This window comes from Pristiophorus japonicus, chromosome 8 (assembly GCF_044704955.1).
Source record: "Pristiophorus japonicus isolate sPriJap1 chromosome 8, sPriJap1.hap1, whole genome shotgun sequence".
Lineage (NCBI taxonomy): Eukaryota > Metazoa > Chordata > Chondrichthyes > Pristiophoridae > Pristiophorus > Pristiophorus japonicus.
The window spans coordinates 141,988,829-142,014,156 of NC_091984.1; the positions used below are offsets into that span (position 1 = coordinate 141,988,829).

Consider the following 25,328-nt stretch of genomic DNA (forward strand, 5'->3'; position numbering starts at 1 on the left):
TGTCCCAGTCTCGCTCCCACTTATTCTCCTATCCATGGCTTTGTTACATGCACAGTCAATCACTAGATTTCTTCCAGGTTTTGTGCTTGACACCGTAATACTGTGCGCACATCATCCAAAACTCCACTGCCTACATTCTATCCTGAAATAAGATCTGCTCCTCCATCACCCCTTCCAACCTTCATTGGCTCTTGGTCCCCACAGCACATTGATTTCAAGGTCCTTGTCTTCATCTACAAATCCCTCTGTAGCCTCATCCCTACGTCTGCAACCTATGTTCCTACAGGCATTCTACTCTTTCAACTCTGGCTTCCTTTGCATCACAAAGCCTTCAGCTATCTTATCACCACACTTTAAGATGCTCTTTCTACCACACATGCCTTGTCTTCCTCAAACACTACCTATTTAATTAAACTTTTGGTTTACCTCCCCCCCCCCCCCCCCCAATCCATCTTATCTCCACTATATAACCAGAAATATAACCCCCAAAAATAACCAGACAGTGCTAAATATTTTTGCCTCCGTGAAGCACTTATGGTCATTTTATTACATTTAAAGGCACTTTATAATTGAAAGTTGGAAAGGATTGTCCACTTGAATGGCGAGGAAAGTCTGAATAGAGAAAATTAATGCATGGGAGAAGAAAGAAATATAATTTTTGCGGGGAGTTTTTAAAATATGCTGCCAATATGCTCGCACAGCTGTTAAATGAGTAACACAGGACCACTTATATTTATGTACATTTGTCTATCTACAGTGTTTCACAATAACACTCCTGCCTATAAAAAGCATGAGTAATTGCTGAGTCAGGTTGTTTGGAAGATAGTTACGAGACGTTACATTAGCTGAGTTACGGTAATACCGTGCGCTTTGGAGCTTGATGTGCACAGAGTAAAATAGCTGTGAAGTAAAGATCATACCATAGATGCTTGCTGCTGTTTTATGACTTCAAAAGTTATTGTACCAATAGAATGGCTGGCAAAATATTTGTGGAAAATGCATTTCTCGTGTAATTAAGAAAAGTTAAGTTTTTCGTTTCTGCATTTAATTTTTTTCCGTTATGTGCCATTTCTGTTCAAGAAAGTTTGAATATGGGACCAAAGGCGGCCAAATCCCCTGGACCTAATGGCTTGCATCCTAAGGTACTAAAAGAAGTTGCTGCAGAGATAGTGGATGCATTGGTTGTAATCTACCAAAATTCCCTGGATTCTGGGGCGGTCCCAGCAGATTGGAAAACCGCAAATTTAACGCTCCTTTTTTTAAAAAGGAGGCAGACAGAAAGCAGGAAACAATGGGCCCAAGTTTCCACATGATTTACGCCTGATTTTTAGGAGCAACTGATGGAGAACGGACTATCTTAGAAATCGCAATTCTCCTCATTTTTTTTCCTGTAGTTCTAGTCAGGTAGAACAGTTCTACTTTGGAACAGAATTTTTTCTTCAAAAGGGGGCGTGTCTGGCCACTGACGCCTGATTTGAAAGTTTCCACAGTGAAAACGTACTCCAAACTAAAGTCGAATGGAGCAAGTAAAGATTTTTGTAGAACTGAAAAAACCTGTTCTACACATTAAAAAATCAGGCGCAGGTTACAAATTAGGCATCCAGAACGAGGTGGGGGGGAAGGGAACTCATTAAATTCTATAATAAATCCTTATTTATACTTATACCAATATTATACAAATAAATCCAACCTGAATAAACATTTATAAGCAAAGAAAAGATTAAATAAACCATCTTCCTACCTGTGTGAAAGTGCTTCAGGCAGGCCTTTTGGGACCGAAGGCTGAACGTGCCGGCCCGAGACTTCGGGCAGGGCTCATCCCCAACACCAGATTTACAGGTAGGTGGCGTTGGGTTGGGTCGGGTTCGGGGCGGGGGGGGAAAGAAGAAAGAGAGAGAGAAGGGGAGGGAGAGAGGGAGGGGGGGGGAGCGGAGGGAGGGAGAGAGAGGGGGGGGAGCGGAGGGAGGGAGGGAGAGAGAGAGAGAGAGAGAGAGAGGGAGGGAGGGAGCGGAGGGAGGGAGGAGAGGGAGGGAGGGAGGGAGGGAGCGGAGGGAGGGAGGGAGCGGAGAGAGAGAGAGAGAGAGAGAGAGGGGGGGGCGGCAGAGAGAGAGAGGGAGGGGGGCGGCAGAGAGAGAGAGAGAGGCGGAGGGAGGGGGGGGCGGCAGAGAGAGAGAGAGAGAGAGAGAGAGAGGAGCGAGAGAGAGAGGGAGAGATCAGGTCGTATCCAGTCCGGGAGCGGGGGTCGAGTCGGGGAGGTGGGAACGGGAACAGGAGCGCGGGCCGAGTCGGTGGGGGAGGGGGGGTCGCGGGTCTGGTCCGGAAGCGGGGGGGGGGAGGGAGCGGTTGTCGGGTCTGGTCCGGAGGCGGGGTGGGGAGCGAGTGTCTGGTCTGGTCGAGGGGGGGAGCAGGAGATGGCCGTGGGCGGAGCCTTATTCACGCAGCCCCAGTGAGGCCATTCAGCCAGGGCTAGGGGCTGCGTTCTTCGGGCCCCTCCCACACAGTTCGGCGCCTGGAGCTACTGCACTTGCGTGCCCACTGTAGCGCGCATGTGCAGAGGTCCCGGCACTGTTTTCAGCGCAGGGACCTGGCTCCGCCCCCCCCCACAGCTCGTGCTGGCTGCGCCGAGGGCCAGAGGACCTACAAGTAGGTGGAGAATACCGAGGATTTTTTTAGGCGCACTTTGTGGCGCGAAAAACTGGCGTCCAGGTCGGGACTGTGCCGTTCTAGGCGCGTGTGGAAACTTGGGCCCTATAGACCAGTTAGCCTAACATCTGTCGCTGGGAAAATGCTGGAGTCCATTAATAAGGAAGGGTAGCAGGACGTTTGGAAAAGCAAAATTCAATCAACTTTTATGAAAGGGAAATTGTGTTTGACAAATTTGCTGGAGTTCTTGAGGATGTAACGAGCAGGGTGGATATGGAGGAAACCAGTGGATGTGATGTATTTGGATTTCCAGAAAGCATTCGATAAAATGCCACATAAAAGGTTTCTGTGCAAGATAAAAGTTCACAGGGTTGGGGGTAATATATTAGCATGGATAGAGGATTGGCTAACTAACAGAAAATAAGAGATTCGGGACAAATGGGTCATTTTCCGGTTGGCAAACAGTGACTAGTGGGGTGCCGCAGGGATCAGTGCTCAACTATTTACAATCTATATTAATGACTTGGATGAAGGGATTGAGTGTAATGTAGCTAAGTTTGCTGATGATACAAAGATGGTTGGAAAGCAAATTGTGAGGACACAGAAAATCTGCAAAGGACATAGACATGCTAAGTGAGTGGGTAAAAATTTGGCAGATGGAGTACAAGTGGGAAATTGTGAGGTTATCCTCTTTGGCAGAAAAAATAGAAAAGTATATTAATTTAAATGGAGTAAAATTGCAAAGTGCTGCAGTACAGAGGGACCTGGGGGTCCTTGTGCATGAAACACAAAACGTTCGTATGCAGGTACAGCAAGTAATCAGGAAGGCAAATGGAAGGTTAGCCTTTATTGCAAGTGGGATGGAGTTTAAAAGCAGAGAAATCCTGCTACAGCTCCATAGGACATTGGTGAGACTACACCTAGAGTACTACGTACAGTTTTGGTCTCCGTATTAAGGAAGGATATACTTGAATTGGAGGCTGTTCAGCGAAGGTTCACTAGGTTGATTCCGGAGATGAGAGGGTTGACGTATGAAGGTAGTTGGGCCGATACACATTGGAGCTCAGAAGAATGAGAGGTGATCTTATCGAAACATATAAGATAATGAGGGGGCTCGATAAGGTGGACGCAGAGAGGATATTTCCATTCATAGGGAAAACTAAAACTAGGGGGCATCGTCTCAGAATAAGGGGCCACCCATTTAAAACTCAGTTAAGGATGAATTTCTTCTGAGAGTTGTAAATCTGTGGAATTCGCTGCCCCAGAGAGCTGTGGAGGCTGGGTCATTGAATATATTTAAGGCAGAGATAGACAGATTTTTAAGCGATTAAGGGAGTAAAGGGTTTTGGGGAGTAGGTCGGAAAATGGAGCTGAGTCCATGATCAGATCAGCCATGATCTTATTGAATGGCGGAGCAGGCTCGAGCGGTCAAATGCTGTACTCCTGCTCCTATTTCTTATGTTCTAATGAATATGAAATCAACCTCCATCAATTGTGCACTATCTGATACCCTCTTTATTGAACTGCTCCAAGAAACAAATTAGAACATGATTTTGTTTTTGGCGAGTAGTCGAGGGAGGTCCTGACGGATCAGCAGTTAGAAAATCACAACTGATGGACTGAGTTGCTTAGCCTGTTGTAGGCCATAAAGGTGGCGATCTCTACCTTCAGAGACGTCGGTGAAAGCCACCTTTTGGATAAGTCTCCATGCATCTGGAGGTAGAAGTGTCACAATATTTAAAAGAAAAAGCTTGCATTTATATAGTACCTTTCACAACCTAAGGACATCCCAAATCACTTTGCAGCCAATTAAGTACTCATGAAGTGTCGTCACTATTGTAGGAAACACGGCAGAATTCCCTTGCAATGTTTCCTGTAATTTTTTGGGGCCCTGCAGCCCCATTCAGAATTGCACGCATATGTGTTTTTTTCAGTTTAAAAGCTGGCTCACCGGCTGAGCTGAAGCCCTCGAGCAAATATTGCTCCCTTGCTGTTTTTCGAACCAGTGCCATGGGATCTTTTAAGTCCACCTGAGATGGCATGGTTTAACGTCTTATCCAAAAGACAGTACCTCCGACTGCACAGCGCACGCTCAGCACACTGCACTGAAATCACTGCCTGGATTTGTGTTTTTTACTTTAGGGTTGCTGTCAAGGTCAAGGCTGCTGTTAGTAGCAACGCTGTAAAGTCAAGACAGCATTTGAGTGACCGAGACTTTATCTCTCCTAATTTATTGCTCCTCAGTGAAGCAGCCCCTCATATCTGCTTGACAGTGTTGCCAAGTTGTAAATTTACTGTATGGAGAATTACACACATGAACCTGGGCATGGCCAATCTATGGTACATCAGATTGCATTGCCCAATGAATATTTTAATATTTAATACGTATCTTTTGCCCCACTCTCATGACTTAGTATAAATTATGCTTTAAAAGTGATTTGAGCTATTGTATTACCAGCAAATAAAAGAAGATAAACCTGCATAGCTGTGGGATTATTGTGATCATGCATAATTTGTCCTCACTAAGGGCTCAATTTTCCCCAGTCATTTGCGCCGTTTTTTCTGACATTTATTTTTTTCCAAGTTTCCCCCTGTGATCTGTGCCGGCGTAACTGACTTAGTTAAGATTTTTCTAGACCAGTTTTTCTTTACGTCATATGACGTTCCCTCATGCCTGTGCCGGTTTTTCAATTGTTCGCAGTTTGACCAACATTTTTTTCTCAAGTCGGCGTATCTGGCCACTCCCGAAAAACTTCTGGTGAGTTAAGAAAACCAGCGCACATTCACAAATCTGCACTGAAAGACGCCATTGTTTTTAAAGATTTTGGAGGGAGTCAAGAACACTGTCAATCAATAATAAAGTTCAACTTTCTTTTAACCTGTCAATGTAGAAGTGTAAATTTGTTGCATTTCAGAAGCTTTCAAATATTTTTACTCACTCTCACGCCACCAGCGACCGTCTTGAAGCAGGGCTGGAGGGTCATGGGTTTGGCTGGCAGAATCAGCCCCGCGCCCGGACACTGGCTCGAGTCCGGCTACAAAACAAGCCGTGGGGGCGGGGAGGAGGGAGACGAAAGACAGGTGCCGATTGGAAGGCTTGGAGTCCGAGGAAGGGGTGGGAGAGAGAGAAGTCACAAGATCTTTGTGTGTGGTCCATCCGTACAGACCTGGAGAGATACAACTGTGAACTTGTGCTGCCTGCTTTCCTGCCATTTTGAGCTTCTTTCAAAAGTTAAATTTAAGTATGGGGACAATACTGACACCTTGTGCGAGCCTTCTGCTTCGTGGTGCTACGTAGGGGACTATTGATTTGACTTCATCACATCAGAGCACGTAGGGCAGGAGGCCTTACCCACCTCGGGTATATCAAGACAGGCGTTCGTACCTCCAGCTAAGTGATGCAGACTGTGTCAAAAGGCTGCGTTTCTGCAAAGAAGTTGTAAGTGAAATCTGAGAGTTGGTCAAAGCAGACCTGAACCTAGAAGCATCTGGAGGACTGCTTTGTCAGTTGAAGTGAAGGTTACAGCTGCACATTCATTTTATGCCTCTGGATCGTTTCAAGCTACAACTGGGGATATATGCGCCATCTCTCACTATGCAACACATGTCTCCATTCGCCAGTTCACGGCTGCACTGTACGCGCGTAGGAATTACTTCATAAAGTTCGAAGCAATCCATGACAGGGCTGAGGGCTTCTCCAGGATTGCTGGCTTCCCAAAGGTACAGGGCTGCATTGATTGCACCCACGTTGACTTGCGAGCACCTTTGAAGGATTCCGAGATATACAGGAACAGAAAAGGTTTCCACTCCATTAATATGCGGCTCGTGTGTGATGACATGCATCATATCATATCAGTCGATGCAAGATACCCTGGCAGCACCCATGATGCATTCATCCTACGCAACAGCGTTATATCTGCCATGTTTCAGCAGCAGCCAGAAGGGCAGAGCTGGCTAGTGCGAGACAAAGTGTACGGCCTCGCCATCTGACGCATGACGCCCCTATGCGTAACCTGGACGGACGCTGACCAACAATACAACATGTCTCTCATTGCGACGCACAGCATCATTGAGAGGACCATTGGCATATTGAAACAGCGCTTCCAATGCTTGGTCCATTCCGGAGGCTACTTGCTGTAATCTCCTGAGATTGTCGGTCAGTTATCTGTTGTGTGCTGCATGCTGCATAACTTAGCCATCATTAGGCAGCAGCAACTGGTAGTGGAAGACCAACCTGCGGTGAGAGTGGTTGATAATGATGTGGAAGAGGAGGATGAGGAAGCCATGCAAGTACCTGAGGCCGGAGCACGATGATGGCGGAGGAGGGTGGGCCATCGTGCTCCTTTAACGATTGGTCGAGCCTTGCGCCAGCAGCTCATCCATAAAAGCTTTACTGATGCCCGAGGGCTCAGCGAGAACTATTCCACATGGACATGTTTTCTGTTTGGAGGTGTTCTGTTATGTTGTGTTAATGGAAAATGATTCAGTTTTAATGTAAAATATATTTTATTCAAAAGTTTTACAATATACTTAACTTAACTTTTAATAAAATTATTCTTGTATCAAACTTTACTTTACTTTAATATTTACTTTAAGTGTACTAAGCTTAAATAAAGGAGATTATGAAGGTATGAGGGAAGAGTTGGCTAAAGTGGACTGGGAAAATAGATTAAAGTTTAGGACAGTTGATGAACAGTGGTGTACATTTAAGGAGATATTTCACAACTCTCAAGAAAATATATTCCAGTGAGGAGGAAAGGGTGTAAGAGAAAAGATAGCCATCCGTGGATAACTAAAGAAATAAAGGACGGTATCCAATTTAAAAACAAGGGCATACAAAGTGGCCAAAACTAGTGGGAGGACAGAAGATTGCGAAGCTTTTAAAAGCCAGCAAATAATGACTTAAAAAAATGATTACGAAAGGGAAGATAGACTATAAAAATAAACTAGCACAAAATATAAAAACAGATAGCAAGAGTTTCTATAGCCACTCTTTTCCTTTTTATATACCTAAATGTTGGTCCCTTAGAGGACGAGACCAGGGAATTAGTAATGGGGAACATGGAGATGGCAGAAACTCTGAACAAATATTTTCTATCAGTCTTTACGGTAGAGGACACTAACAATATTCCAACAGTGGATAGTCAAGGGGCTATAGGGGGGGAGGAACTTAACACAATCACAATCACTAAAGAGGTGGTACTCAGTAAGATAATGAGACTAAAGGCAGATAAATCCCCTGAACCCAATGGCTTGCATCCTAAGGTCTTAAGAGAAGTAGCGGCAGGGATTGTGGATGCATTGGTTGTAATTTACTAAAATTCCCTGGATTCTGGGGAGGTCCCAGCAAATTGGAAAACTGAAAATGTAACGCCCCTATTTAAAAAAAGGAGGCAGACAAAAAGCAGGAAACTATAGACAAGTTAACTTAACATCTGTGGTTGGGAAAATGTTGGAGTCCATTATTAAAAAAGCAGTAGCAGGACATTTGGAAAAGCAAAATTCGGTCAGGCAGTCAGCATGGATTTATGAAGGGGAAGTCATGTTTGACAAATTTGCTGGAATTCTTTGAGGATGTAACAAACAGGGTGGAAAAAGGGGAACCAGTGGATGTGGTGTATTTGAATTTCCAGAAGGCATTTGACAAGGTGCCACATAAAAGGTTACGGCACAAGATAAAAGTTCACTGGGTTGGAGATAAAATAATAGCATGGATAGAGGATTGGCTAACTAACAGAAAATGGAGAGTCGGGATAAATGGTTCATTCTCTGGTTGGCAACCAGTAACTAGTGGGGTGCCGCAGGGATCACTGCTGGGATCCCAACTAGTTACACTCGATCCCTTCTTCCAAGTCGTTAATATAGATTGTAACGTAGCCAAGTTTGCTGACGATACAAAGATTGGAGAAAAAGCAATGTGTGAGGAGGACACAAAAAATCTGCAAGGACATAGGCTAAGTGAGTGGGCAAAAATTTGGCAGATGGAGTATAATGTTGGAAAGTGTGAGGTCATGCACTTTGGCAGAATAAAATCAAAGAGCAAGTTATTATTTAAATGCCGAAAGATTGCAAAGTGCTGCAGTACAGCGGGACCTGGGGGTACTTGTGCATAAAACACAAAAGGATAGAATGCAGGTACAGCAAGTGATCAGGAAAGCCAATGGAATCTTGGCCTTTATTGCAAAGAGGATGGAGTATAAAAGCAGGATATTGGTGAGGCCACACCTGGAATACTGCGTGCAGTTTTGGTTTCCATATTTATGAAAGGATATACTTGCTTTGGAGGCAGTTCAGAGAAGGTTCACGAGGTTGATTCCAGGGATGAAGGGGTTGACTTATAAGGAAAGGTTGAGTAGGTTGGGCCTCTACTCATTGAAATTCAGAAAAATGAGGTAATCTTATCGAAACTTATGAGATTATGAGGGGACTTGACAAGGTGGATGCAGAGCGGATGTTTCCACTGATAGGGAGACTAAAACTAGGGGGAATAGTCTTAGAATAAGGGGCTGCCCATTTAAAACTGAGATGAGGAATTTTTTTTCTCAGAGGGTTGTAAATTTGTGGAATTTGCTGCCTCAAGAGAGCTGTGGAAGCTGGGACATTGAATAAATTTAAGCCAGAAATAGACAGTTTCTTAAACAATAAGGGGTTATGGGGAGCGGGCAGGGAAGTGGAGCTGAGTCCATGATCAGATCAGCCATGATCTTATTGAATGGCGGAACAGGTTCGAGGAGTCGTATGGCCTACTCCTGTTCCTATTTGTTATGTTCTTATGTAATATCACTCTAAGATGATTTAAAAACTTTAAGATCATTTATAAACTTATAAATTTACATAACTTATAAAAAACTTTTAATTTGAGAACAGTTACAATAGTAACAATAATAACAACAGCGGCAAAGAAAGGCTGCACCCATCTCTCATCCCCCTTATTCGAAGACTGTCCGCTGCGCTTGGTCTTGGACACTCCACTACCCCTGATTGCAGGCGGTGGTGCAGTGTTTCTACGCTTAATACCAAGCTTATTCTTTCTAACATCTCGGGTACTGCGCACCTCTTGAGGGTGGGGGAGTCGGGTCAGCGTCAGGCGGCAAGTTGGAGAGCCCAGCTTTGGGCTCTTCAAAGACGTGGGGATTGGAGTGGGAGTGACAGTTGATTCTGTCAATGGACATGTGGTCTGGGCGTGTCCCCTTATTGCAACAGCTAACTCCAACATGCCGTCCCTCATGCACCCTGACAGTGTCTCAATAATCTGCAACATTCCCTCCCTCATGGTCAGTGACGTGGTTTGCACTACCTCTGACATTCCCTCCCTCATGGCCACTATTCCCTAACTGATGGTCAAGGATATCATTCCCATATCTAGTGTCAATGCTGTTACTTCTCCCGACAGTCCAGCTCCCTCATCACTCACCTCACTGATGGCATCTAGGAGTGATTGGGTAAGGTCAGTGCTCTCCGCACTCAATGTCATCATCTGAACCACATCTGTTACATCCTGCACCTCAGGAGAGCGCGGTCGAGCTCTCCTCTTCTTCCCCACGGGTGTGGCTTGCACCCTAACGCTGGGACCTGCAGCCTGGGACGGTGGGGCCCTGGGTGTGCCTCGCTGTACCACACCACTGGGACCCGCAACCTCGGAAGGTGTGAAACCATGGAATGTCCCATCAACACTCAAACCACTAATCACGGAAGGCGCTGTCACCTCCATGAGCGGCGCTTCCTCCAAAGTCAGTACAACAGTGGGAGCTTCATCCAGCTCCATCCCCTTCCCCCTCCCCCTCACCCCCATGTTCTTGGTCTGGAGGGTTAGATTGGAAAATGTTCACCTCTTCAGGCTCATCCTTGTCTGAATCATCTTCTGCATTGTCAGGGTTGGCCTCAACTTCTGTACAAGATAACAGAACAGTCAAATGGTTAGCAGCAGAGGGAGTAGGGTGGGTCGCATGAGTAGGCTCACACATCGCAGGCTAGACAGCAGGCTGATTTGAAAGGCCATGAAGAATTAGCAGGACTTGCCCTCTCCCTCGAGTGTGGGCCCAGTTTGTGCAGTACTGATTGCATTTTTCCAGGCAGGGCCCATGAAAGCAGCGGCCCTCTCTTCCAAGGGTGTCAATGGGTGCAGATTTGCCAGGCCTCCTCCTGTTCGAGTTCTTTCCCTTTTATTATGTGCCACCTCCCACTGCAAAGATGAAAGTGCAACTTTTTAGAGAGGGTGTCTTTATGCTGCGACATATATAGCTAGTCACATTTACAATTGCAATTCCATTGAATAAATAAAAATATTACTTACATTAACTACTTGACCAAGGTCCTGCCATTTCTTTTTACACTGGCCTCCACATCTCATGGTAGTCACCACTGCACAGTATTCTTTTGCAACTTGGTTCCAGCGTTTCTTCATTTCTTTGGGTGGAACTTTTATGTGACCTCTGGTGTCCAGCTCCTGCCATCTGTTCTCAATCACAGTAACTAGTGTCTCCACTTCTTCCTGTAGGAAATTCTTGGTCCTTGCACCGCATTGCATCTTGTGCTGCTGCAGCTGTGATTTTTCCAATGCTCTCACAGCACTTCTTCTCTCACACACACAACTGGCTCTTTAAAAGTGGCCGATTGCCAAATCCGAGCTGTACTGAGCATACGCGTCTATTGGAACGACATCAAAAACGTAACTTTTTTCCCACGCATGCGCAGAAGGTGCGGTTTCGTTTTTCGGCACTGACAGCAGGCTCCACCTCCCAAGGTGACTGGACATGCTGCGTAGCGCCAAATTCAAATTATATAGCGGGGAAACTTTGGCAAAATATTTCTGGCCTAGAAAAATGGGTGTAACTGTGGAAATATGCCAGAAAACGGGATTGGGGAAAATTGAGCCCTAATTGTTGAGCCAAAGCTAATTTCGCATCCAAAAACATACTGCAAAAAATGTGCAATTTGATGGTCTATTTTTATTCTGTAATATTTTTATGCTTTGTGACTGAATTCTTTAATTTTGAGAAACACACAAAACTCTGCATTAAATTTAAAAGGATGGTGAAATCCGATTCAGCTGCTCAGGGATGAATGCTATCAACTGTGACATGAATATTTGAGAGTTTTTGTTTGGTTACCTTTTGGGAGTTGGGGAGAAATTTCAAAGTTTTACCTTCTTGGAGATTTGAATTGTTTTAATGGAAGAGACTTTGCAAGTGGAAGATGTGCACTCCATACACTAGAGCTAAAGACTCCTGAAGACTTCCCCTGTTTTATGAATTTAATGGCCCTGATTTTACGGTCAGTAACGAATGAATGGTGCTAGCCATTCATTACACTTGCATTTGCCCACATACTTTCTGTGGCCTTTTGCACTGGAACTTGTGATGATTAGAAACTTGGGAAAATAAAATGGGCAATAATATTGACAAACAATAATGCAGAACGGTAATGGGAAACATTTAAAAAAAATGTTCAGCAGAGTGTAGGAAAAATATATTCCGCTAGGAAACAAGGAACAATCGAAGCACTAATGAGATGCCATGGATGAATAAAAACATGTGGGAAAAATTGAGGGCAAGAAAAGATGCATACACTAAGTATGATGAGCAGGGGAGAGCATGACGAGGGAGAATACAAAAAGATTTGGAGACAATTCAAAAAACAATTAGGAAGGCAAAGCAGATCTATGAAATTAAATGATCAAGGAACATAAAACAAAATAGTAAAATATTCCACAGGCACATAAATTTAAGAAAGGAAAGTTGGACTGGGAATATAGCCATTAAGGGACGTACAGAATAAAATCACAGGCAGTGATAGCAAAATGGCAGAAATTTTAAATAATTATTTTGCTTCAGTATTTACCAGAGACAAATCAGGTCGACATGACACCGGAAGATGAAATTAGAAATGATATAACCGCATTTAAAATAAAAAGAGGAGGAATATTCAATAAACTCATCAAACTCAAAAAAAATAAAACATCTGGTCCGGATGGATTGCATCTGCATATTTTAAAGTAATTTAGGGAGCAACAACTTGCATTTATATAGCACCTAATGTAGTAAAATGTCCCAAGGTGCTTCACGGGAGCGTTATCAAACAAAAGTTAACACCAAGTCACATGAGATATTGGGACATTTGGTCTTAAGGAGCATCTTAAAGGAGGAAAGAGAGGCGGAAAGGTTTAGGGAGGGAATTACAGAGCTTAGGGCCTAGGCACCTAGGGCACCAATTGTGGAGCGATTTAAAATTAGGGATACTCAAGAGGCTATAATTGGAGGGGTGGAGATATCTTGGAGGGCTGGAAGAAATTAGAAATAGGGAGGGATAAGGCCATGGAGGGATTTGAAAACCAGGATCAGAATTTTAAAATAGATATGTTGCTTAAATGTAGGCCAGCGAGCACAGGGGTGATGGGTGAACGGGACTTGGTGCGAGTTAGGACATGGGTAGCTGAGTTTTGGATGACAAGTTTAGAGTGAAGAATGTGAGATTCTGGATGGGAGCGCATTGGAATAGTCAAGTCTAGATAGCAGAGGCACTATTGCACACATTAAATAATTTGATAGGAAAAAGTGTAGTCCCAGAGAGTTGGTGGATAGCTAACGTTAAACCGTATTTAAGAAGGAAGATAGAACATGTCCAGGGAACTATAGACCAGTCAGATTAACATTGGTGGTAGAAAGATAATGGAATCCCTACTGAAGGAGAAAACAAGAACATCTTGAATAATGAGTAGTCAGCATGGATTTCACGAGGGAAAGTCTTGCTTGACCAACGTCATTGAATTCTTTGAAGGAACGCACATATATATATATTTAAAATAATACATTTTTAAAATTAAAATTCTTTATTATTTTAAATCTTCAACAATAATTAAAATCTGAAGGAATGAGACTCCACACTTATGAACGTTAAGGTCAGAGAGGTTGTTTGGCAGTAATTAAGATTTATCAAGTTGTTGCAACTTCACTTACACTTGAATGGATAAGCCCTAACTTTTTCTGGCATGTTTAGTGGGTATCTCTTAATTTCCCCCCACTTCTTGCCCTTCCATATATTTGAATGTCGAGCTTCTTGGCGAGTTACTGCGATAGCGAAGTTCCTGGAGAAGTCCAATTCCAGCAGCAATTTCCTGATTTCTGCGTTTAATTGCGCATATGTGGTTGTCAGAAGTTGCTGTCCAATTTACTATTTAATAACTGGGAACACTGATTGATAGCCTCACCATTATTTTGAGTGCAAAATCTGGCCAATATCTTTTCAATACAGCGTTGACAATTACTCATGATCAAAGGGGCAATACATGAGAATAATTGAATGGAATGCCACTGAGCCGTTAAACACACATTGTCTGGGTCTCAAGCACATACTTAGTTGATTTAGGTAGTCCAAAATTGCACCTAGTACAAAGGCTCATTATCTTAACTAATTTTCTGCTATACAATGTTGCTTGTTTATCGCAGATTTATTGTTTCCTGTGTTCCATTTTGAAATCTGATAAAGGAGCAGCCACTTAGCCACATTTTAAAAAGCGATAAAGACAAAACTGTGTTTTGACGCGACAAAAAGAATGTAAACTATATATGGCTTATTGGAAGGGGTTGCTTTGATAGGCTGAATAGCCTTTTCTCATTTCACAGTTTACGTTCTGGTGCCACGCACAGTTGTTTCATACTATTAAATAAAATGAATCGCGTCCCTAATTCAGCAAAAATGCAGCGCAAGTAGAGTGCAATTTACAACCTGCAGAATACCTCGTGCTTGGATTAAATTTATATACGAAAAAACAAACTTCAAATAATTAATTTTGCAGTTGACTTTTCTAACCAGAGACTTGGAGACTGTCTTGTTAACAAATTCTTCATCAGGGATCCATGGTTATAAATTGGTCAACAGCTTGGTATCCAGCTACCTTCAAGTACAGTTTAGCAATATTCTTCAGAGTGCAGTGAACTATAAACCACACTACACTAGGAAATTCTAATAGGCACTTAATTTTAAACAGGTCATTGAAAAAATCCTGTAGCCATAAAGCATTGCAACACCCAACAAAGCGTGGATCGAATATGCATCTAAAACTTTCAATTTAGAAAGAAGTGACGAATGAGGTGCTCTAATACAGGTGAAGGAGAAAGGAAGATTTCTGAATTTGTAGATGTTTATGGAAAAAGTGAAATTGATTTTGAAAGGCTTTTCAACAGCCTGATAAGATGAGTTGGTTTCTTTTGCAGATGGTGCATAATGTGGATGAATGCAAAGTTACGGCAAAGCCGATAAAATTCCTGGAACCACCTCCTGTTATGAAACTATCTCATGTATGTCATAGACTGGATTCACTAACAGGAGAGCACATAAAAATAAACCCATATGTATTAAAATGTGTATTCTGAAGCTTAATTTATTTGTAGGTAATGGATAAATTATTTACCATCTGCCTTGATTTTAGTGGGGCTGGGAACATATGCACACATCAAAATTTCGCTGTATGACTTTTTTCAAAATGTGTTAATTTTTTTAAAGCACACTCTGTATTGTAGTGCAAAACTACTAACACCAAGTGGTTTTCAACAGGCCCTTTCCTCAATTGGGTTCTAGTACCACTGTTATTTTCCTGATCTTTAAGAAAATAGTATTTAATTTTCATATTTGTAATATTGATGAGTACTGTGATGCTTGGGAGTATATTAGTTGTTCCTTGGAAACTGAAGTAACACAACTCCTCTTCATACCAGGAAATATTTTTCACTCCAGATTAGTTTTGATGTAATCCATCTTAAGTTGGCCTTGTACAACCTCATCCTCTCCCTCCCTCCTCCAAATGGGCGTGCTTCATTTTCAGAATGGTGGTATAAATGCAGCTGTTAGCTTGTTGCTTGGATATATATTTTTTTTGTTGAATTTTCGCCCCTGTAAATTCTGGAGGCAAAGTCTCTTGATGAATATGATTCCATGGGTGCTGGCAGCCTTTCAGCCCCTCACTTCACACGTAAGCTCAGGTGATGAGTGTCGGCAGGTATTTGACCATGCACACCACTTCTCTGCCCTCACCCGATGACCTATTTGCACTTTCCAGCAGGGGCCACAGCATACCAGTCTGGAGCAGTAACCCTGGTTAATTTTTGATCCACATTGACACCAATTGTAGCAGCGAGCTGCGATCAGCTAACTCAGCACAGACCAGCAGTTGAACCTGGGAACTTCTGATCTATGAGATGTAGTGATACCTGAGACCGTGCATAGTCTGTCGGTGGCTCAGTGATATCGGTCATGGGAGGAGGAGGTAGCTGAAACAAATAATTCATTATCAAAGAACTAGGGAAACCATCATAAGAAATGCTGTATATAGTCACTTATTTATTGAAATTGGGTTTTTAATAATTACTGTTTAGAATTACAGCAGGTGTTTAATTCTGAAATATTTTGTACTGCAGGCTTTCAAAGAGATGCTGTATGCAGCCCAAGACCAAGCACCATCTTTAGAAGGTAACGTGTTTTCATGTCACTCTACTGATGAGTAATTTAACATCTACATACCAGTCATTCTGATACCAGTGTCATAGCATCATAAAAATAAAACTGAAAATAAAATGGAGAGAAAACATTGCATTGGAAGGGGGAACCTGTAGGAGCTAAACTGAGTTTACCTTTAATAATTGGAAGTTATTTACTTTTCATGGAAAAATAATTCTGTTTGGTAATTCTGCATTGCTACCATGCTACACAAGCAATGAGTTCACATAGTAGGAAGGAACTGAATTGGAGGCAAATGTCTGAGGTGAATTAAAAGTTGGCTAAAGCAGCCAATGTAAATAAAAACAGAAAATGCAAGAGGTCAGGCAGCATTTGTGGAGAGAGAAACAGAGTTAATGTTTCAGGTCAATGACCTTCCGTCAGAACATTTACAGACAATGTAAATGTTAGTTGTGCATGAAGCTGTGGCATGCTGTCACTAGTGGGACACCTGAGGGATCAACAATAAGGCAATTGTATGTAAATGTTTTGGAGCTGGAGACGACCATTTAAAGTTTGCAAGTGACACCAAATTGTGTGTGGGGTGGGGTGGTGGGTGAAGGATTTCAAGCAAATGCAAAATGATTCGGAGAGTTTGGGAAGTGGCCGATCAGTTGACCAATGGCATTTGATGTGGACAAATGCAAAGTAATGGCACTACATTGGGACCAGCAGAAAAAATGCTGATTGAAAAATAAATAATTTTTTTTAGTGAGTGCTTGCACTGTAATTGTATAGCAATTTGTTCTCTGCTTTTTTTATACCCTACACATTCTGGCTGAGACAGGAAGAGAAGGTAAGGACAGAGGATGACTCTTTTAGGTGAATGGGAGTTGAGGGCCACATGTCTGTTTTTTTTTCTCGTGTCTTTGAGTTGGTTTGGGTCTGAGACCTGGATACAGTGGGATCGGGTCAATTTATAGTTTTGTTAATCCTGCAGGTAATTCTGCAGTATAGATGTCAAATGGTCCTCGTAAGTTAAACAAAATTGCACTCGCATCATTACTTGATGCTTTTAATTCAACATCTCACTGTTTCTACCAACAGTACTTAACAATATAATGTTCGCTCCAAATGGAAGTTATAGAAGGACACAATGCATTGCTGTGTTTTTCCACAGTTTAGGAGAGCATTAATGAAAATTTCCCACATCCAGCATTGTGCTTTCCTGAAATCCTAGCAACAACACTGAATTGTTTGGGGTCCATAAAATGTGAAATAATGTATGAAATGCACAATCACAGTTAACGAATGAAACAGTGCGCCATTCTGGAAGTGCATTTTGTGTTTTTTCAGTAATCATGCTTGCTTTTTGGCTGTCTTCCCACATGAAATAGTCCTCCAATTAGGCTAAGCAAGTTTTTGTAATTACTCGTGTGGCTGTCACTAATAATTAAACTTTGCAGACTTCTTTTATGTATAAAAAATGCATCCTTTGGCTGAGATCATGCAATGCAAAATGGCACACTTCACTTTGGCAGTAGTCAGCCGTTCCACTGAGTCTGCAGCTTAACTATTGAATGATTTAATGATTAACAACGGCAGTCTATGATTAAGGTCCATACTGCCCAACTCGCTGCTGAATCTCAACACTTGCTGCACACAAGATATTAACTGTTTTGCTTCAAAGTTAATGACAGTTTCACATTATTTCTATGCAGTGATGAGCATCAAAAGTGTAAAATAGTTACTATTGTCAATTGAGAAATACTAGTGTTTTCCATTATTATGGTGGAGTGCTGTCAACTAGTTATGGAATTCCAGCCTCAATTAAAACAGTCTGCTTGTAGCATGTCCAGCAAGTGTGGAATATCAGCAGTGCAGTTTCATACATCACTTCTGCCTGTGAAACTCATTCCAAAATGTAATTTGTGGCTCAGTTGGCATTACTCTCGCCTCTGAGGGTTTTGGGTTCAAGTCCTATTCCAGAGACTTGAGCACGTAATCCAGGCTGACCCTGCAGTACTGAGGAAGTGTTGCACTGTCTGAGGTGTCCTTTGGATGAGACGTTAAACCGAGGTCCCGTCTGCGCTCTCAGGTGGATGTAAAAAATCCCATGCACTATTTGAAGAGGAGCTGGGGTGTTCTCCCCAGTGTGCTGGCCAACATTTATCCTTTGGCCAACACCACTAAAACAGATTCTCAAATCTTTATTTCATTGCTGTTTGTTGGATCTTGCTGTGCACAAATTGGCTGTCACATTTCCTACCTTGCAGCAGCGACTACACTTCATTGGCTAATTGGCTGTAATGTGCTTTGGATTATCCTGAGGTCACGAACGGCGCTATATAAAATGCAAGCTCTTTTTTTTTCTTTCAGATAGTGCTGACACTTGGAACTCTATACCTATTATGCAGAAATTAAGATGCAGAGTTAACTGATGCTTGCTGAACCAAGATTGCTGGAACACGTGCTGGGTTATGGGAAATATTGTCTCGTAATAATCCAGTACATTTTCTCACAATGTTCCAGTTTTCTTAGCAACCAGGGTTAAATTCATGGAACAGCTGCCCTTGTTAGTTGTCTCCTAGTCTATATCTAGCTGTTTTGGAGATTCTGTTCAACCCCTCTTATGCAACCTTGAGCTGACTTTCTGATCAAGTCCTCTCCATCACAAAGACCTCATTAATATTGTCCAGCTCTGCCCTGTCTCATCCTATCTGCTGCTGAAACACTCATGCATGCTTTTGTTTCCTCCCGATTCAACTATTCCAATGCTCTCCTGGCCAGCCTTATCCTCTACCCTCCATAAACTCTGATACCTTCATCCTAACTCGCACCAAGTCCCGTTCACCCATCACCCTGTGCTCACTGACCGACATTGGCTCCCGGTCCGGCAAGGCCTCGATTTTAAAAATTCTCATCCTAGTGTTAAAATCTGTCCCATGTTCTCACCCCTCCCTATCTCTGTGAACCTCCTCCAGCCCCACAACCTTCCAAGAACTCTGCGTTACTCCAACTCTGGCCTCTTGTGCATCGCCCACTTCCTTTGTCCCGTGGCAACCGTGGCTTAAGCCGTCGAGGTCCCAAGCTCTTGAATTCCATCCTCAAACCTCTCCGCCTCCCCCACTTCTCTCTCTCCCATTTAAGATGCTGCTTAAAAGCTGCCTCTGTAACCAAGCTCCCTGTTTCCTCCTTTGGTTCAGTGTCAATTTATGTCTGATTACACATCTGCGAAGCGCATTGGGACGTTTTAGTACATTAAAGGCGCTATATAAATACAAGTTTATAATTAGGTCACTGGCTAATGGTGACTAAATCAATTTCTGTTTTAATTCATAGCCTTCTTGAAATGTTAGGATTTTTACCGTTTTTCTGAGGATTGACTTTCTCGGTTATGTTCATTTTTTCCATGAAAATCATAAATGGGTAGTGTCCACATTCGTGACCATAATGAAGATATCCCTTATTTGGACTGTCTCAGATGGGAGATCACAAGGAGATGAGGTTTCTTCTAGGAAATGAGCCATAAATCACACAAAATAAATGGGATATTGCAAGATAGGCTTACAAGCCTAAATTTCACAATTCTAGGAATGCGGGATCCTCAGGAAATTCAGATTTGAATGCTGCACTCAGAGAATGCTGGCAAAAAAAAATATTGTCATATAGCTTTTGGGATTGCATAAATGTGCGGGACCAGAGAATATTTGCGTCAATATTTGAAACACCATAAAACTGCCCCCACTGACTAGTAATTAACCAACTTAATATGGTAACACATTGTACTAGTAGGGGCCTAGAGCTCGTGAAACTCGCTGATGTGCATCCCTGGCTGTGACGTGTAGCAGTGGCTCACCTTGTACCGTATACCTGAATAGAACATCTTTTTTTGCCTAAAGTGATATTTCTTGTTACCATTATGGCTTAACATGTCTGAGATATGGAAAATATTCTTACTTTGTTTCTTCCTAGTCAATTGTAAGGTATCTTTTGTACTCCAGAGATGGGAATGTGGCTCTATATAGTTGTTTTCATGTAGCTGCTCTGCTGCAGTCCTTTGAGGTTATAGAGTGAGTTTAATTATTCCTTTCTGTTTTGTTCCTGTTGATCCTCTTTACCATAGCAATGTTGTTTGTGAGACAGGACGTGCTGGGCTCCGCCAAAGACTAGAAATTCCTTTCTGAAGGTTAATTAAACCTTCAAAGCTCAGGAATGAAGCAATTGTTTGATAGCAGAGCTTGAAACTGGAGGAAGATAAGAGGGACCGAGTGTTAAAAGCAACAGCTTCTATAAACCTTTCACGAGAGTTAAATTTATCTCTCTCTGCAGCTCTGCCTTAACAGTACTGTAATCCCATATTATTCCCTGTGCCAACAGAGGATGCAATCTCCTCCAGCTTTTAGGAAATTTTACAATTCAAATCATGGTCTTCTAAGTTAAATTTGAACAAAGTCGAAACCATTTTTTTTTACCCATAATAACTCTTAGCTAAGAAACTTTCACTTCCCTCTCTGAAAGCCAAATTACACTCGTGCTTTCAAAATAAAAGGAAGAAGCTGTAATGGAAATCTGAAATAAAAACAATATACTTGAAAAACATGGCAGGACCATCAGCATCTGTAAAGAGAAAGAAAGATTAACTTTCACAAGATAATAATGGATGAGTAATTGAACCCATCTGGGTTCATTCGCTCAGGAAAACTAATGTTTCTCCATTTTCTGAAATGATTCCGGGTTTCTGACCTCTGCTCGATCCGGGTGTTTATTCCATTCCGTGTATTGGTCGCTCTTTGTGTGAAGAAGAATTTCTTTATCCTACATTTGCCTTTTACTGGATTAACTGTTTGTCAGCCTTAGCTCAGTGAGTAGCACACTTGCATCTGAATCACAAGGTTGTGGACTCAAGTCCCACTCAAAAGACCTGAGCACAAAAATCTAGACTGACACTCCAGTGTAGTGCTGAGGGAGTGCCTTCTGGCGCTATTTGAAGAGCAGTGGAATATCTATCCTTCAACCCACATCTCAAAACAGATTATCTGGTCATTATCACATTGCTATTTGTGGAACGTTGCTGTGCGCAATTTGCTGCTGCGCTTCCTACAGTGCTACACTTCAAAAGTATTTAATTGGCTGTAAAAGTGTTTTGGGATGTCCTGATGTCATTGAAAGGCACAAGTTCTTCTTAACCCTGTGTCCTTTAATTCCATTCTCAACATTGTTACAAATTTTCCAGGTTTACTTTTTTCCCATATTGTCAGCAATCTCATTTACCTCGAAGCTCACCCTTCTGGTGCCTCCTTCCAAGGCTGAGAAGTCTGAGTTTCTTCAATCTCTCCCCAGAAGCATGTTTAAGTGGCTTGCAAAGCGATTCGTATTGTTTGTTTTAATGAACTTTCCTGTTAAGTTATTCCACAAGTCGATTACCTTTTTTGTAGCTCCTCCTGACGTCCCTTCTTATTTCCTAATGATCTAATTTTTAATTTGTGTGATATTTGAACCTTAGCTAATGGGTTAGCAGTTCTTACACACACGGCATGGTTAAGTTTCAGGTTAAGACCATCTGAAATGAAAACAGAATGTTGGAAATACAAAGCATGTCTGTAAAAAGCTAAGATGGGTTAATGTTTCATGTGTATCAGAATGGGAAACTGGAAGACAGGGAATCCTTAAATGGTTCTGAATGAAACGAGAAGAGGGGAGGTGAAGATCAACAAATAGGAAACATGAATCAGAACTGGTGACTCGTGTTGAGAGGAAATAATGAGTTGAATGCTGCCTTGCACATGTGCACGGTCAGTGGCACCGAATGAAACCCCATATCAAGGAGGGTTTTGGTGCCAAGTTAATTCTACATTGTTACCATCGCTTGCCATCAGAGGCAACAACTCAAGATAAATGGGATATCAATCTGGTCCTTTGAGACTGAACACTACAGTACTGGAACTCCTTATGTGCATTGGGGTGACATTACTTGAAATCTGCAGAGCCAAGTGTTTCTCCAAGGTTAGGAGGTCATTATAGGATTTTATAACTAGTAAGCATTACATTAACAGATAATTAAAATGATCTGTTTTAGATAATTTTATAAATTTTAATGCTATGAATTATGATTTCAGTGGGAGACCTACAATATACTGGAGAAAACCTAGGTATGGTAAAATAAGAGTGTTATCTTCAGCCTAAGCTCACAAAATGGGACAATAAAAAATTTAACTCTAAATAATAGCACACTCCTGTGAATCAGAATATCATGGGTTCAAGTGTTACTTCAGGACTTGAGCACATAGTTTAGGCTGAGAACTTCAGTGGAGTACTAAGGGAATATAGGCCCCAAGTTTCCACATGATTTGCTCCTGATTTTTAGGAGCAACTGGTGTAGAACGGAGTATCTTAGAAATCGGAATTCTCCACATTTAGTTTGCTCCAGTTCTAGTCAGGTTGAACAGTTTCAATTTGAAACAGAATTTTTATTTTCAAAAGGGGGCGTGTCCGGCCACTTACGCCTGATTTCAAAGTTTCGTGAGTGAAAACTTACTCCAAACTAACTTAGAATGGAGTAAATGAAGATTTTTGTACGCTCGAAAAAACCTTGTCTACACTTTAGAAAATCAGGCGTAGGTTACAAATTAGGCGTAGGGAACGAGGTGGGGGGGGGGAAGGGAAGTCATTAAATTCTACAATCAATCCTTAGTTATAATTATACAAATATTATACAAATAAATCCAACCTGAATAAAAATTTATAAGAAAAGATTAAATAAACCATGTTCCTACCTGTGTGAAAGTGCTTCAGGCAGGCCTTTCATGTTGGAGACAGGCAGCGGTGTGGCGTCAGTGTCTCGACGGCAGCGGCAGCAAGCTTCGAGCTGAGCTGCAGTGCTTGAGGCAGGCCTTCATTCTCTTCATGGCTGGCCGCGAAGAAGCAGCACCGGACGGACCCGAGGCCATTCGGCCATGAGATATCAGTGGCATCAGTGGCTGGCCGGCAGCCGAAGAATCAGCGGACCGATGTGAGGCCATTCGGCCATGAGATAGCAGCGGCGTCAGTGGCTGGCCGGCAGCCGAAGAATCAACGCAGGACACACGCAGCTCATTAAGGTTCTTGAGGCCATTCGTCCACGCTTTAGGGGCGGCGTCAGTGGCTAGCCGGCAACCAAAGATACAGCAGCAGCCTTCGAGCTGTGAGGGGGACTGAGGTCATTTGGACAGGGAGAGGCAGCCACATCGACAGTTTTATATTTAAATTTGCAGAATGGGTGCTGCATTGTCAACACCACGTATTATGCAATGGTTTGCCATCAATTCACTGCATAGGAGAGAATTGATTAGAGCTCACCGCACCAGGAACGTCGTAGCCCGTAGGTTGATGGGCAGGAGACCTTACCCACGTCGACAATATCGAACCAGGCGCTCGTACCTGGACATGAGCGAGGCTGATTGTGTGAAAAGGCTGCGTTTTCGCAGAGAAGTTGTCACTGAGATCTGTGATATGGTGAGAGCAGATTTGCAGCCCAGAAGCAGAAGGACAACTGCCTTGTCTGTTGAAGTGAAGGTAACGGCTGCACTTTCTTTCTATGCCTCGGGATCGTTTCAGGCTACAACTGGAGATGTGTGTGCCATCTCTCAACGTGCAATACATGCCTGCGTTTACCAGGTCACGGCTGCACTTTATGCGCGAAGGAATGACTTCATCAATTTCCCAATGACCGCACAAGCGATCCATGAGAGGGCTGTGGGCTTCTTCAGGATTGCCGGCTTCCCAAAGGCACAGGGCTGCATTGATTGTACCCACATAGCCTTGCGAGCACCCGTGGAGGAATCTGAGCAGTACCGAAATAGGAAAGGTTTCCACTCTATCAATGTGCAGCTCGTGTGTGACGACAAGCAGCGCATCATGTCAGTCGATGCGAGATACTCTGGCAACACCCACGATGCGTTCATCCTTCGCGACAGCGTTCTATCTGACATGTTTGAGCAGCAGCCAGAAGGGCAGAACTGGCTACTGGGAGGCAAAGGGTACGGCCTGACACGGACAGAAGCTGACCGTCAATACAACATGGCGCACATTGCGACGCGCAGCATCATTGAGAGGACCATTGGCATATTGAAACAGCGATTCCGATGCCTGGACCATTCCGGAGGACAGATTGTCGGTCACTTCACTGTTGTGTGCTGCATGCTTCATAACTTAGCCATCATGAGGCAGCAGGAGCTGGTAGTGGAACCCGAAGACCGACGTGAGGGTCCAGTGCATGATGATAGTATTACGGAAGACCAGGATGTGGATGATAATGACAATCAGGAAAGCATGCACGTGCCTGATGCCGGAGCACGAGGTCGGAGGAGGGCCGTCCATCATGCCCCTTTAACGATTGCTCGAGACTTGCGCCAGCAGCTCATCCGTGAACGCTTCAACTACTGATGCCTGAGGGCTCTGCGACCACTTTTGCATATGGACATGTTTATTCTTTGCAGTTGTTCCTACGTTGTGTTGTGTTAATGGAACATGAAACAGTTTTAATGAAAAAATATTTTATTGAAAAGTTAACGTCACTCTAATAAAATAATTGTTGTATCAAACTATACTTTTTAATATGACTCTTGAAGATCACTTAAAAACTTTAAGATCACTTATAAACTTGTAAAGTTACAAAAGTTACAAAACACTTTCTATGTGAAAGATTTTACACTCTAAGATCACTTACACTTCAAGATCACTTTTTACATGCAAAATTAAATAATTTACAGAATATGAGAGCATTTACACCATAAGATCACTTGGAAAACCCAGAGATCACTTATATGTTGTAAAGTTACAAAACTTACAAAACAGTTTCATTGTGAAAAATCTTACACTCTGAAGAACACTTAAACTTCAGGATCACTTTTTAGGTGCAAAATTAAATAAGATACAAAAAAATGTGAGAGCATTTACACTATAAGATCACTTAAAAACCATAAGATTCCTTATAAGTTGTAAAGTTACAAAACAATTTCAATTTGAAAAACGCTACTACAGCTACATCAAGAACAAGAACAAAAGCAAAGCAGCAAAGAAAGGCTGCAACCATGTCTCATCCATATCTCAGTGAATGTTCACTTCCTCATGGGGGTGTCATTTGATTGGCTGGGCTGTGTGCCCTTATTGCAGCAGCTACCTGTGCCTGTGCCGACACTTGCATGCCCTCCCTGATGGCCTGTGCCGTAATTTGCATGCCATCCCTGACGGCCTGTGCTGTCAATTGCATTCCC

At 42.7% G+C, this 25,328-nt stretch overlaps 1 protein-coding gene across 1 annotated transcript in view; it reads left to right on the plus strand.

Annotated features, from left to right (window-relative positions):
- The window catches only part of LOC139268770 (xenotropic and polytropic retrovirus receptor 1 homolog), a 383,202-nt gene that overhangs the window by 14,752 nt on the left and 343,122 nt on the right, over nt 1-25,328 (plus strand). Inside the window, exon 2 of the mRNA XM_070887449.1 lies at nt 16,056-16,107. Within this exon, the coding sequence (XP_070743550.1) occupies nt 16,056-16,107 (52 nt within the window). The remainder of the gene's footprint in view (nt 1-16,055; nt 16,108-25,328) is intronic.